The sequence below is a fragment of the Oncorhynchus kisutch genome, linkage group LG18, assembly GCF_002021735.2.
Source record: "Oncorhynchus kisutch isolate 150728-3 linkage group LG18, Okis_V2, whole genome shotgun sequence".
Lineage (NCBI taxonomy): Eukaryota > Metazoa > Chordata > Actinopteri > Salmoniformes > Salmonidae > Oncorhynchus > Oncorhynchus kisutch.
In genome coordinates, this window is record NC_034191.2 from 73545561 (window position 1) to 73561045 (window position 15485).

A 15485-nucleotide genomic window follows, 5' to 3' on the forward strand; every position below is an offset into this window, starting at 1 on the left:
CTCTCTGCCTCTCTGGGCTCGGTCTCTCTGGGCTCTGATGGGCTCTCTGCCTCTCTGGGATCTGATGGGCTCTCTGCCTCTCTGGACTCTGGTTGCTGAGTGCACAGTTTAAATTATTTCTTTAAATGTTGTCCAGCATAAGAGTTGTTTATCCTCTTGCTCTACACACTATTGATGAATTCTCACCGTGGGAGCACACATGGTGAGGAAAATCGACTATAGAGTTAGTTAGCAAGAGACTATTAGGAGAAGGGTTCATTGACTGGTCACGTATTGTGTGATCATCATGATGGAAGAAAGGTTTCGACGTTCTTCTGAAATTCGACTTCATTGGGATCTGTTGAGTCTGTGCCTGGGAGACAAGCAGCACTCACTAAAGTGCTGCAGAGTTCACTGACTGACTGCGCTACACACAAACCCTAGCCTGGTCCCAGATCTGTGCTAATTAGCCAACTGCTATGGTCGTCGTCATGCAAGACAGCACAAACAGATCTTGGACCAGGCTACAGAAACACTCGGGAGGGAGCAGCAAGCCAGACAGAGTCTGAACGGAGAGGAGAGGTTCAGCAGAGGGAGGTGTACAGTACATATACAGGTCTTCAGGCCCGTGTCCTGATAGGAGTCCTGATGGTTAATTCACCATGAGTCCCTTGGGGGTCAGGCTGTAAGTAGCTTCATCAGCTAACCTGCAGTGCGGCTAGATGAGCAGCAGAATGCTAATTCAACACAACACACACAGGACTGGACACAGACACACGACTGGACACACAAACACCCAGAGTACTGTAAGACTGATTCTTAGGAAATTGATTTGGTGGGATGACAAATCCTTATTTCAAATGCTAAATGTCCATTAAGTTTCTAGGGACAGCATCTTAACAGACTTAACAACAACGTAGCAACAACGTAACAGATTTCACACAGATGGCTAATGACAAATGAAGGCAAAGCTCGGAGTGGCGGTAGAGGGGGAGGCGTGGAGGAGGAGGCGAGGATGTAGAGGGGGAGACAAGGAGGTAGAGTGGGAGGCGTGGAGGAAGCTAGGAGGTAGAGGGGGAGGTGTGGAGGAAGCTAGGAGTTAGAGGGGGAGGCGTGGAGGAAGCTAGGAGTTAGAGGGGGAGGCGTGGAGGAAGCTAGGAGGTAGAGGGGGAGGCGTGGAGGAAGCTAGGAGGTAGAGGGGGAGGCGTGAAGGAGGCGGAGAGGAGGTAGAGGGGGAGGCGTGGAGGAAGCTAGGAGGTAGAGGGGGAGGCGTGGAGGAAGCTAGGAGGTAGAGGGGGAGGCGTGGAGGAAGCTAGGAGGTAGAGGGGGAGGCGTGAAGGAGGAGGCGAGGAGGTAGAGGGGGAGATGAGGAGGTAGAGGGGGAGGCGAGGATGTAGAGGGGGAGGCGAGGAGGTAGAGGGGGAGGTGAGGAGGTAGAGGGGGAGGCGAGGAGGTGGAGGGGGAGGCGAGGAGGTAGAGGGGGAGGTGAGGAGGTAGAGGGAGATGATAAGTATGCATGGGGTGGTTGGTTGGCGTGGGTTGCACTGTGCCAGCTGGTTGACTGGAGAGGAAAATAAAATGTACTCTGTCAACAGTGATAGCCAGGAGGGTAAACAAGGGGTGGGCTTTTATCAAACCAACAATCCTACGTGCTGGACGTGACTGTGTGCAGTCCGTAGAGTTGGAAGTATTCTAATTCTACAGATTGGACATACAGCGCAATCAGAAAGTGTTCTGACCTTTTGACTTTTTCCACATTTTGTTACATTATAGCCTTATTCTAAAATGGAATCAATTGTTTTTTCCCCTCATCAATCTACACACAATACCCAATTTTAACTCATTTTTTCTCCCCAATTTTGTGGTATCCAATTGGTAGTTACAGTCTTGTCTTATCGGTGCAATTCCCGTACTTGTTGTTGGGAACCTTCAATGCTGCAGACATTTTTTGACACCCTTCCCCAGATCTGTGCCTCGACACAATCCTGTCTCGGAGCTCTATGGACAACTCCTTCGACCTCATGGATTGGTTTTTGCCCTGACATGCACTGTCAACTGTGGGACATTGTATAGACCGGTGTGTGCCTTTCCAAATCATGTCCAATCAACTGAATTTTCCACAGGTGGACTCCAATCAAGTTGTAGAAACATCTCAAGGATGATCAATGGAAACAGGATGCACCTGAGCTCATAGCAAAGGGTCTAAATACTTATATAAATAAGGTCTCTGTATTTTTTTATAGCCATTATAGAATAAGGCTGTAACCTAACAAAATGTCGAAAAAGTCAACGGGTCTGAACACTTTCCAAAGACACTGTATATATCCCTATTTTGAGGGGAAGAGGAGGAGAGTGAGGAGGATTGGGGGGCTATAAGCAGTAGCCTTGCCATTATCTCGTTCCTTCTGAGAGCTATGCGCACACACATGCTGGCTGACCTTTCTGTCTAACCCCGGCTGGTGTTGTACTTACATCCACGTAATTTGCATTAATGTAGTCGGAGCTCTGCTCTCCCTCGATAGCCTGCAGCCGGACACGGGAGTGATCATCTGGAGGAAGACAGGACAGAGAGAGAGAGAGAGAGAGAGAGAGAGAGAGAGAGAGAGAGAGAGAGAGAGAGAGAGAGAGAGAGAGAGAGAGTGAGAAACAAGGGCCCCATTAGTCATACGAACGAGACGGAGAGGAAAACACTGGTAGGCCATCCCTGTGGAGGATAGGGACTATGAAGTTTAAGGTCATCAACTCCTGCAGGTACAACTACCAGGTCACTGTGTTTTTCTCTGACATATGCCCTATAGAAGGAAGCCTTTTCCTGGTTTAATAAGTTGAAGTCCCTATTCATTAGGGTACAAGTCAACGGTGGTGTGGAAGTGAACTACGCTAGCACTGTTCAGTTTCAGTTCTTCCTTAGTTTTGGAATTCAAAGAGAATGATCTGGACCCAGTGAGTCCAAATCACCAGATAGTTGCAGAGAATAAGCTTAGGTAAATCAACCATAGTGAAGTGTGCCTCTACTTAATCAAAATCACCACAACAGAGCTCTGTTATGAAACAAGTGTCTATCCATTAGTCAAAATAATTCAATTTGACTAATACGAGATATCTCCTCTGTTCTCTCTTTCTCTCCCATTTCACAGAGGAGACGCTAACTCACTCTGAATGATTTATTCACTTTAATTATTACAGCCGGCAGAAAACTGGCAGTCCATCCAACATGCCCTGCAGCTAATTGGCCGCCGCGCCGGGTGGAGAACTGTGATTGGTCGGTTTCTCATTTGCAGAGACAGGAAGTGTCCGGAATCTTATTGCCGTGGAAATGACAGGGGCGGTCTCCTCGTTGGGGGACTGGTATAGCTGTGAGGGTGGTGTGTGTGTGTGACACCCTCGGCAATGTCTCAAGCCCAGAAATGAAATTGTTCCCAAGTCAGGGCTCATTTTCATAATTGCAAAGGCAATTAGTACTGCCTGTGTGTATATGTCTGATAGGATGTCAGTTGTCGTAACAATCACAGCTTAAAGATGACATTTTCAGGAAGAGAATGATCGCAGTTCTTATAGTTAACATTCAGTAGAACCATTTCATATGTTCCAAACTCTACGCTGCTCTAAAAGGACAAACAATGCAGCCATGACAGCACAATAATGTTCCCAAATAGACCCACTGAGAATTCATATCCAACTGGGGGATTTGACTGACGAGACAAAAAAGGAAGAATTGTTTGCACCCACATGCAATAATGTTTCCGTATCGGTTCTTCATCCTGTTCTCGTCTTTCTTGGCAGAGTCCCATGGTGCAGACTGTCCTTCAAAGAAGCTCTGTGGATGGAAGGAAAGAAAGAGAGAGAAACGAAAGAGAGAGAAACAGAAGAGAGAGAGAGAGAGGGGGGAACAGAGAGAGAAAGTGTTAAACAGGAGGACATGAAAGGTCCTAAGGGTTAGGAGGTCAGCTCTTTAAATGGACAGCACAGCTCAGTCGTGGATCCTTTCCAGTCAAAACAGAGATATATCTTCATCATTATTAAAGATGAGAGGAAGCAGGAGAACGGCCTTCTGGGAGCAATGTCAGAGAAGGTGCCCATTAGGCCACCACTGAAGCCAATCAGAATCTCCCTAACCTCACCGAGGTAGAACACCAGTCCTCCTTACAAACTGTACCCACATACTCTCTGAAAGACTAGTCCCCGAAACATACCAGAAGATGAACACACACACACACCTGCCTGATTAATAAACTCTGCTCGAGCACAGCACCTCATGATTTATTAATAGTATGAGTTTTTGGGAATTCTGATCTTGCACCGGAACACCCAATTAGGACTAATTCTGAAAATAAATGTCATTGCTGGAGTGGTGCTGTTGATTATTGGTTGTTTACCCAGGCTAGGGGCTACTGCTTTCTTCCTGTAAGTTAATGTCTCCTCCACGTCTCCAAAGAGTGTCAGGACCAATAAACGGATCATACCAAGGTGTTGTTATTTAGCCATACCGATCCCACGCTCTTTCCAATACCGCTCGCTCTCTCTTAGTCCCATCAGACAATTCATCTGATTAGATTTGATTGCTTGCAGTGGAACTTGTTTTTTACCTGTACCCCCCCCCCCCCCCTCCCCCAAGCTCTCTCGCTCGCTTCTTCCCCTCACTGATATGACACGGAACTCGTTCCGAGAACAAGAAGCCTTGATCAGTCCTCTGAGTGGATAATGGTAACAGCTCAGTCCCCATGACGAGGAGCCTCTTCACACTGCCCCCTCCCACCCCACAGCATACGCAATGAAGGAAAAGGCACCACCACTCCAAATCAAATGATGGTGAACTTTTGGTATTTTCTGAAAGGTGGTGACTGGGATGCCTAAGGTGTGAAAATATGGCATTTATTAACAGTTATCAATGGATATCACACAGCCATTTGACTAAATGAGGATGAAGGAGTAATCAGAAAGGATTGAATAAAATGTGTATTTTCCTGAAGACGTCTTTGGTGTCGAGGGTCTCCGGCATTAATATGCAAACAATCCTTTGAGTACACATTTTGACGTCACCTTGAGATGAGCTTAAAAGACCAGCCTTATCACCTGACCTTTACCAAGCACGGTTGGGTGTTGGAAAAACATGCCCTTACAGGTCTTGTTAACCGCAAGGGACACTTTGAAGAGAAGGCCGTAGTTTAATGCAGATCACTTTCTCTCTCTCTGAATGTCTCAGAACTAGCTGCAGTAAAGAGGCATTAAACACAGTTTAACACACGTTGACAATACTGCAGATGCTTAGTCTCCTCCCTCCATCTCCCTCTCTAGGTTTAGAGTTTCAAAGTGGTGCTGGTTTGTTATTCATTGCTGCCGTGTGTCTTTCAAGAGAGCTATCTTTTCATGTGCAAGACGTGACAAGGAGCTGCCCTGACGAGCGAGAGAACCTGGGGAGGAGAGAATTGATAGAGAGAGACTCTCTCTCCCTTTTCCTTCCTCCAGAGGTGAGCGGTGTCAATGAGAAAAAGATGACTATAAAAAATCTGGAATCTGTCAAAATAGTTTGGGAAGAGATAGATAACACAACAAAATATTATGTGATGTGAAGTGCACCAACACTGGCAGGTGTTCAACTATTCATTGTGTTACTTCAGAATTTTTTCTAGTTCAGGTGTAATATTCGACTGCCAGCTTTGAAAAATAATAGATTTGGCAACAATGTCTCTTGTGTTTGCAAGACTTCTATGAAATGTGCGGCTCGAGGGAAAATACAAAATTGGGTAATACAACATTTATTTAAGACATGTTAGAGTTTGCAACATGCTTTTCTGAGCCTATTAAATCACCCAAAAGTTGGATACTAATGAAAAAAGGTCTAGCAAAATATAAAACATAATATTGTATTACTAACATCCATAGCAGCAAACTGTGGGGGAATTACAAGTCAAATGGCTAGGAGGTAGCTCCAGGCTCCATCTATCCCCCTTGGCACTATCATACTAATCTACCATTGGCCAGGTTTTCCCACTACCCGCCAGTAACCCTTAACGTGATTGGTGGATGGTGGAAAGCCAGTAATGAATTCAAAGCCCTGCATACTCCCCCCCCCAAAAAAAAAAAACATTTTCAAAGCCTTAAACAGATGAGTTTCATGGAAGTAGAGCTACTGAGATGAGATCTATGGTCGACTCTCACGAGACCAAATCCAAACAAAGGTTGTTTACAAATTTGCTTACATCCCTGTAAATCAGCATTTCTCCTTTGCCAAGATAATCCATCCACCTGACAAGTGTGGCATATCAAGAAGCTGATTAAATAGCATGGTCATTACACAGGTGCACCTTGTGCTGGGGACAATAAAAGGCCACTCTAAAATGTGCAGTTTCGTCACACAACGTCACAGATGTCTCAAGTTTTGAGGCAGCGTGCAGTTGACTACAGGAATGTCCATCAGAGCTGTTGCCAGAGAATGCAATAAGCCACCTCCAAAGTAGTTTTAGAGAATATGGCAGTACGTCCAAACCAGCCTCACAACCGCAGACCACGTGTAACAACGCCAGCCCAGGACCTCCACATCCGGTTTCTTTACCTGCAGGATCGTTCTTCCAGCCACACGGAAAGTTAATGAAACTGTGGGTTTACACAACCAAAGAATTTCTGCACAAACTGACAGAAACCATCTCAGGGAAGCTCATCTGTGTGCTTGTCATCCTTACCAGGGTCTTGACCTGACTGCAGTTCGGCATCGTAACCAACTTCAGTGGGCAAATGCTCGCTCACCTTCGAGGGCCACTGGCACGCTGGAGAAGTGAGCTCTTCCTGGATGAATCCCGGTTTCAACTGTACCGGGCAGATGGCAGACAGCGTGTTTGGCGCCGTGTGGGCGAGCGGTTTGCTGAAGTCAACGTTGTGAACAGAGTGCCCCATGGTGGCGGTGGTGTTATGGTATGGGCAGGTATAAGATACAGACAATGAACACAATTGCACTTTATCAATGGCAATTTGAATGCACAGAGATACCGTGACGAGATCCTGAGGCCCATTGTCGTGCCATTTTTAAGGTAGCCGTGACCAACAGATGCATGTCTGTATTCCCAGTCATGTGAAATCTGTAGATTAGGCCCTAATAAATTCATTTACATTGACTGATTTCCTCATATGAACTGTAACTCTTTGAAATTGTTGCATGTTGCGTTTATAGTTTTGATGAGGGTAAGTATGATCAGATTCTGCCAGTCTTTCTTGTTGGTTATTTTTTGGATGTAAGATATCATACCAAGAGAGCAAGTATTTCATGACTTAAGAATTCAAATGGCATCTGACTGCATTATCATCAACACAAATCAAATATGTTTTTTTCCTTTGAAGCAGAGACAGGCCTGAACTATAGGATAATCATTTACTGTGTGTCTGGGATGAATGGGGAGTGTGTTTTGTCTACAAACACTTCCATTAGACAGGACCTCTGATCTGTACTGTAGTGTCAACTTAATGCCACTCATTTCACAATCTTTGATTCTCATTAACCAGGGGGATTAAATCTCAGACAACACATTTTGTTGTTGTTGTATATTGCGGTTTGTTAAATGCATGTTTTTGGACACAGACAACCAACAGCAGGTATCGTAGAGAGAATTCTAATCATTATCAGGAGGTGTAGGTTGTGAGATCGCTGCATCTAGGGTTTCTGTGATACTGTGACAAAGCTACAATCTAAAAACATTTGTTTACAATCAAACCAAAAAGGGGACTTGCTTACCTCGTTTATCTTTTCCATAGATAACGTTATGGAATAACAAGAAGCATGGAATCGGGGGGGAGAGATTAGAATTGATCAGTTTAGTGCTCGGCTCGTTGTGTTTAGAGAGAACATGAGAAGAGACAGTGGTAGCAGAAAACAGGGAACGAAACGGGGGGGGGGGACACTACAATGATTCGCCGTCTCTAACTTGTAGCGGCATTACAAATAGAAATGTAGAAAACTATAGAAAAACAGTGAAGAGAAGCACTTTCAGATGGAAGAGTGGAGGGGCATCAATTATTCTGCACTCCGTATGTTTATGACTGGAAAATACTGTATTATTACACTAGCAGCCTACCTAAGCCCTAAAAATCATCAATCTATATCCATAATGAATTGAGCCCTCAGGGAAGTCCCAAACCACAGGGCCAGCCCAGGGCATGGGAGATTTAATTATTGATCTGATCCCTGTGTTGTTTAATGTGTAAATAGTGGGTATAGCAAAGTAAAGTATAAGATGGGAGGGGGAATGGTGGATAGTTTATTTCAGGTAAATACCAGTGGTGGAAAAAGTACCTAATTGTACCTAAAGTAAAGATACCTTAATAGAAAATGACTCTAGAAAAGTCACCCAGTAAAATACTACTTGAGTATACGTCTAATTGTATTTGGTTTTAAATGTATTTAAGTATCAAAATAAATGTAATTGCTAAAATATACTTACGTATCAAAAGTAAAAGTATAAATCATTTAAAATTCCTTATATTAAGCAAACTAGAAAATACAATTTTCAAGTTTTTTTTTTTTTTTTTTACAGATAGCCTGAGGCACACATCATTTACAAATGTAGCATGTGTGTTTAGTGAGTCCGCCAGATCAGAGGCAGTAGGGATGACCAGGGATGTTCCCTTGATAAGTGCATGAATTGCACCATTTTCCAGTCCTGCTAAGCATTCAAAATCTAACGAGTTATTTTAGGGATCAGGTCAAATGAATGGAGTAAAAAGTACATTATTGTCATTAGGAATCTAGTGAAGTAAAAGTAGTCAAAAATATAAACAGTAAAATAAAGTACAGGCACCCGCAAAAACGACTTAAGTAGTACTTTAAAGTATATTTACACCACTGGCAAATACCCTCCGTAGAAAAGGTAGAAAATCCCTTGTAATGGGTTGGAAGGTGAGAGAGGTAGCTTGTGTATACAGTATGTACACACACACACACAAACAATTGTATTCAAGCACACACACTATGTAAGGGCGAGGAAATAAGGCACTGCTGTGACAGTCGTTAGCTTTGTCATAAGCTTCTGGAGAAAAGCGCTGTTCCCATATAATTCACATAAACAGACTCTAGGCAGAGCTGGCAACTCGCACTGGTCTGAGCCATTAACACAGTCTCAGCCTGGGAACACAGTCTCAGCCTGGGAACACAGTCTCAGCCAGGGAACACAGTCTCAGCCAGGGAACACAGTCTCAGCCAGGGAACACAGTCTCAGCCAGGGAACACAGTCTCAGCCAGGGAACACAGTCTCAGCCAGGGAACACAGTCTCAGCCAGGGAACACAGTCTCAGCCAGGGAACACAGTCTCAGCCAGGGAACACAGTCTCAGCCAGGGAACACAGTCTCAGCCTGGGAACACAGTCTCAGCCTGGGAACACAGTCTCAGCCTGGGAACACAGTCTCAGCCTGGGAACACAGTCTCAGCCTGGGAACACAGTCTCAGCCTGGGAACACAGTCTCAGCCTGGGAACACAGTCTCAGCCTGGGAACACAGTCTCAGCCTGGGAACACAGTCTCAGCCTGGGAACACAGTCTCAGCCTGGGAACACAGTCTCAGCCTGGGAACACAGTCTCAGCCTGGGAACACAGTCTCAGCCTGGGAACACAGTCTCAGCTTGGGAAATCCCCCATTAGTGGATGCGTGTGCTGTAGGATTTTTAAGATTCAGAAGGCACATTTCTTTCACCAAGATGGTTGTTTAGCATTGTTAGGGAGCCAAGTGGATGCCGTTAACGGGGCAGTAAGGTCTAAGCCGTGTGGCGTCCAGGCAACAAACTGCAGGAGACCAAACACTATGTGAGAGGAATTAAAGTGGTGACAAACATTGGAACGGAAGGAGTGTGTGGACACAAAACCCGGTGCATTTTTTTGTGCAATAATAGCTAGTGAGAAGTTCATTTGCAGAGGTAAAAAGTGACAAAATCATCTAACAAACAATGAATCTAAACAAAAGAAAAAGAGTATGGTGCAAATAAACAAGAACGAATACAACAACAGAAAGAAAGACAACCAGGGACAAAGACAGACAGACTGGGGAAGTGATATGGGAGGACATTAGTGTGAGGACATTTTGATATGAGGGGGCATTTTGATATGTGAGGACGTTTGTGTGTGTGTGTGAGGATTTGCCATGTGATTGAGGAGGGTGGGACCCTACATTTTGCAGGCAGTTGGGGCTCTCACCTCGTACTCCTCCTTGAAGCCGTAGCCCTCAGCACACTTCATCTGGGTAATGTGCTGGAGCAGGTCTGCCACGCGGATGGCCGGGTGGAGCTGACCCGTCTGGTAGGGGGGCACGTCTGCCACCTCCCTCTTCTTCTTATAGGAGTGGCTGTGGGACTGGACCAGACTGCTGGTGTCACTGGTCATGGTGTGGTTCTCATCTAGAAACCCAGAGAGGAGGGACGAGGTCACGCACAAATACATATACACTGGTCAGGACTGGAGTGCCCCACAACCCCGTACAGACATAGAATAGGAAACACTCTTGACATTATAATGGATGAACACAGGGTCACAGTATAGTTATTCAATGAGAAAACATGAAATGAACAGGAGTTAATTATAAACTACGTTGTGCTCAACTAGTTATTACAGTGTTTTGAAACTTGGTGAACACAAAATGGAGCTCGTATCTTAACAGATAACATTGTGTAAAATAAATCTATTTACATTATACAATGAGAGAAAAGATCTTTATTTCTCACAGCGCTAGCTTGTGGCTATCTTCTCACAGCGCTAGCTTGTGGCTAACTTCTCACAGCGCTAGCTTGTGGCTAACTTCTCACAGCGCTAGCTTGTGGCCAACTTCTCACAGCGCTAGCTTGTGGCTAACTTCTCACAGCGCTAGCTTGTGGCTAACTTCTCACAGCGCTAGCTTGTGGCCAACTTCTCACAGCGCTAGCTTGTGGCCATCTTCTCACAGCGCTAGCTTGTGGCTATCTTCTCACAGCGCTAGCTTGTGGCTATCTTCTCACAGCGCTAGCTTGTGGCTATCTTCTCACAGCGCTAGCTTGTGGCTATCTTCTCACAGCGCTAGCTTGTGGCTATCTTCTCACAGCGCTAGCTTGTGGCTAACTTCTCAATACAAACTTCCTATCCACAAAATCGACCAATGGCAAAATGAAGTTGATGATGGAATGGCGGCGGTGGATGGATGACGTGGGTGCACGATCAAATGAAGTGGGTACTCTGTTCGGTAACTATGTCTTATGGGAAACCGTAAAAAAAATAAAAAGTGTCAGAGGCGTGAGACCCCTGTTTAAACAAAGTGGGGGTAGGGGTTGTGGAGTGTGGGTGGGACGTCATATAGTCCACATATGCATGAGGCAACACTGTCCACGGGTGGAGTCAAATCCCCATGCTAGGTAATGGCTTCACAGGGGGAAGGGGGGGCGTGAGATGCCCTAACACAAGTACATGCGTAGCAACACAGGATGGGAGAGCAGGCCCCAAGGGAAGGCAAGCGCCTTTCAATAGCATGACGCACGCACACACACACACACTTCCTCACCCCAGAGACAGGGCAGACTGGCAACTTACCATTAATGGGCACTTTATTAGAGGACATAACAGGTTAAATGTGAAGAAGAAAAGAAGAGAAAGGAAACAGGGTATAAGCAACAATATGACGTTTAGGCATGAGCACCTGCACAGTTTTAATTTTCTCTAGCTGTTTCTAGGCACCAACATGTTTTTGCCTTTCCGGGAGTCCAGTCCTAACCAACTATTCAGTTCAATTGGACACCTCACAGAAAGCTAGATCTGAGACGCTTTAGTTAGGGTTGTTTTAATTTGGTTGGAATCACCTAGAATTGACCATTTCAAATGTAATCAATGCTGACAAAGACATGATAAAGACATTTTGTTTTCTGAATGAATAAAATATTTATTTGACATTAGCCAAAACAGTTTAACTAGTAAAAAACTAGTCCAGATCAAGTTTGAAAACCTACAAAACAAGTGGAACCACCAGCTAACCCTCTGCGGTGCTGTAAATGGTGAAAGTGAACACTGGGCCCTTGTCCGAGGAAACGTCTAGAAAATCACAAACGCCATTCTTCCTTGAGACACTATTGTGTTCTGTATCTCTACTAGCCTAAAGTGTGTACATTATCTGGTATGTTAATATGTGTCTGTCAAATATCTACATCTGGTGCTTGTAAAGTGAATTGGGAAAGTATTCAGACCCCTTCACTTTTTGCACATTTTGTTACATTACAGCCTTATTCTAAAATTGATGAGATAAAAACCCAATTGAATCAATCTACATAATAACAAAGCAACACTTTTTTTAGATACATCTGAAATATCACCTTTACATCAGTATTCAGACCCTTTACATCAGTATTCAGACCCTTTACATCAGTATTCAGACCCTTTACATCAGTATTTAGATCCTTTACATCAGTATTTAGACCCTTTACATCAGTATTTAGACCCTTTACATCAGTATTTAGACCCTTTACATCAGTATTTAGACCCTTTACATCAGTATTTAGATCCTTTACATCAGTATTTAGACCCTTTACATCAGTATTCAGACCCTTTACATCAGTATTCAGACCCTTTACTCAGTATTTAGACCCTTTACTCAGTATTTAGACCCTTTACATCAGTATTTAGACCCTTTACATCAGTATTTAGACCCTTTACTCAGTATTTAGACCCTTTACTCAGTATTTAGACCCTTTACATCAGTATTTAGACCCTTTACATCAGTATTTAGACCCTTTACTCAGTATTTAGACCCTTTACTCAGTATTTAGACTCTTTACATCAGTATTCAGACCCTTTCCATCAGTATTCAGACCCTTTACTCAGTATTTAGACCCTTTCCATCAGTATTTAGACCCTTTACTCAGTACTTTGCTGAAGCACCTTTGGCAGCGATTACAGCCTAGAGTCTTCTTGGGTATGACGCTACAAGCTTGGCACACCTGTATTCGGGAAGTTTCTTCTCTGCAGATCCTCTCAAGCTCTGTGAGGTTGGATGGGGAGCGTTGCTGCACAGCTATTTTCCGGTCTCTCCAGAGATGTTCGATCGGGTTCAAGTCCGGGCTCTGGCTGGGCCACTCAGGGACATTCAGAGACTTGTCCCGAAGCCATTCCTGCGTTTGTCTTGGCTGTGTGTTTAGTGTCGTTGTCCTGATGGAAGGAGAACCTTCGCCTCAGACTGAGGTCTAGAGAGCTCTGGAGCAGGTTTTCATCAAGGATCTCTCTGTACTTGGCTCCCTTAATCTTTGCCTTGATCCTGACTAGTCTCCCAGTCCCCGCTGCTGATGCTGCCACCACCATGCTTCACCGTAGGGATGGCGCAAGGTTTTCTCCAGACGTGACTCTTGGCAGTCAGGCAAAAGAGATCAATGGTTTCATCAGACCAGAGAATCTTGTTCCTCATAGTCAGAGGTGCCTTTTGGCTAACTCCAAGCAGGTTGTCATGTGCCTTTTACTGAGGAGTGGCTTCTGTCTGGCCACTTCACCATAAAGGCCTGATTGGCGGAGTACTGCAGAGATGGGAGTCCTTCTGGAAGGTTCTCCCATCTCTACAGAGGAACTCTGGAGCTCTGACAGAGTGACCATCGGGTTCTTGGTCATCTTCCTGACCAAGGCCTTTTCTCCTCCGATTGCTCAGCTCGGCCGGGCGGACAGCTCTCGGAAGAGTCTTGGTGGTTCCAAACTTATTCCATTTAAGAATGATGGAGGCCACTGTGTTCTTGGGGACCTTTAAAGCTGAATAAATGTTTTGGTACGCTTCCCCAGATCTGTGCCTCAACACAATCCTGTCTCGGAGCTCTACGGACAATTCCTTCGACCTCATGGCTTGATTTTTGCTCTTATATAGACATGTGTGTGCCTTTCCAAATCATGTCCAATCAATTGAATTTACCACAGGTGGACTCCAAGTTGAAGAAACATCTCAAGGATGATCAATGGAAACAGGATGTACCTGAGCTCAATTTCGAGTCTCAAAGCAAAGGGTCTGAATACTTATGTAAATAAGGTATTTCTTTTTTATATATTTTTTATAAATTAGCAACATTTTCTAAAAACCTGTTTTTGCTTTGTCATTATGGGTTATTGTGTGTAGATTGATGCAGAAAAACATTTATTTAATCCATTTTAGAATAAGGCTGTAAAGTAATAAAATGTGGAAAAAGTCTATACTTTCCAAATGCACTGTATGTTGTCTATTGTACCTGGCTGTCTATTGTACAAACCTCCTACCAAGACAAAGATATTGAAACTTTTCTCTCTATGAAAGGGGTTGAAGGAGTTATTTAGGGTAGGTTAAGCAGTAGTGACATTGACAAAATTGACAACTTTGCCCTAGAGCTCTCCAATGTTTGCTACTTTACATGTTCGTTGCTATGGCGATGGGAACTACTTTGTTTGTATGGATATTATTTTTTGGGGGGGGTTTGCTGTGCCACTCCCCCTCATCCAGTCCACATTGTCTGTCCATGCATATGAGAGGTCATAGACATACGTGACGTCACACGCACGACACGGAATGCGGATGGGATGGAGTGAATTAGCCAACCTCAGCTTGATTAGAAAGAAACAAAACCTTCTGGTCTGACAAAGAAAGAAAAGCAGGCAGGTATGGATGTGTGAAAGCCATTATCAGGAAACAAACCAATCCAATCCAAATCACTATCTCCATCTCTCTCTCTCTCTCTCGCTCTCTCTCTCTCTGCTTCTCTCAAATGCACAGCACCTAGTCTATTTTGGAGTTGTCCGTTTCAGTTGGTCTATAAGCATAAGGAATATATTGTAGGGGGGAAAAAAATGAAGAATGTTTTCTCACCCAAGATAGCGGTTGGCACAAAGGGATCTGCCCACAACCCAAAACCAGTGCAGAGCAGGGTGTTAACAAAGAAGAGACAATATAGCAGTGAATAAGGTGACACACTCCCCACTCCAGGTAAGACAGCAGTATTAGAGCAGAGCAGTTACAGTTTGTTATCATCAAGAGGCAAAGAAAACCTCCAATGGAAGAACAGCATCAATAGTTCATTTTTAACATTATAAGGAGTTATAACTCAGTTAAATGTAGATCATGTCCAACATTATCCATCGAATAGAATATACATACAGATCAATTCAAATCAATCTACCAATATGGCTCAAAATGGTTGTCCCAAATAGTATGCTGAAGTGCAACCGCTATAGAGCAATTAAAACTGCAGGCAAAAAGAGAGCATGCATCAGTACATTGTTTTGGCAGGCCACCATTAGATCAAGCAAACCATTTATCAAACAGACACAGGCACCTAGATCGGGATTGGCCATTTGTTAAAGAGGTCAAAGTTCAATGGGGTCATAAGAGGTCACCAGCAGTTTTAGACAGTAGTAGAAGCAGAAGGAGTTAAGAGTTAAAAGGGGAGGTAGTTTACCTGGGTAGTAGGAGGTGGGTACGGACGTGCTGATTGAGTTAGTCTTCATGGTGAATGTCGAGGGAGAGGCAGCTTTTAGCAAGAGAGAGAGCAGGCAGTAGCACAATGGTCAAGAAACT

The 15485-nt window shown here is 44.4% G+C and overlaps 1 protein-coding gene across 7 annotated transcripts in view; it reads right to left on the bottom strand.

The window, feature by feature from the left end:
- LOC109909808 (receptor-type tyrosine-protein phosphatase mu) overlaps positions 1-15485 on the bottom strand; it is a 309073-nt gene that overhangs the window by 48871 nt on the left and 244717 nt on the right. For 4 of the 7 annotated variants that reach the window (XM_031796756.1, XM_031796761.1, XM_031796759.1 and 1 more), the window contains 6 exons: positions 15367-15438; positions 14778-14804; positions 11510-11521; positions 10151-10350; positions 3709-3796; positions 2452-2528 (listed from right to left, as the gene is read on the bottom strand). In XM_031796756.1, coding sequence (XP_031652616.1) covers positions 2452-2528; positions 3709-3796; positions 10151-10350; positions 11510-11521; positions 14778-14804; positions 15367-15438 — 476 coding nt within the window. The remainder of the gene's footprint in view (positions 1-2451; positions 2529-3708; positions 3797-10150; positions 10351-11509; positions 11522-14777; positions 14805-15366; positions 15439-15485) is intronic. The other 3 variants (XM_031796758.1, XM_031796760.1, XM_031796763.1) reach the window with 3 other exon arrangements.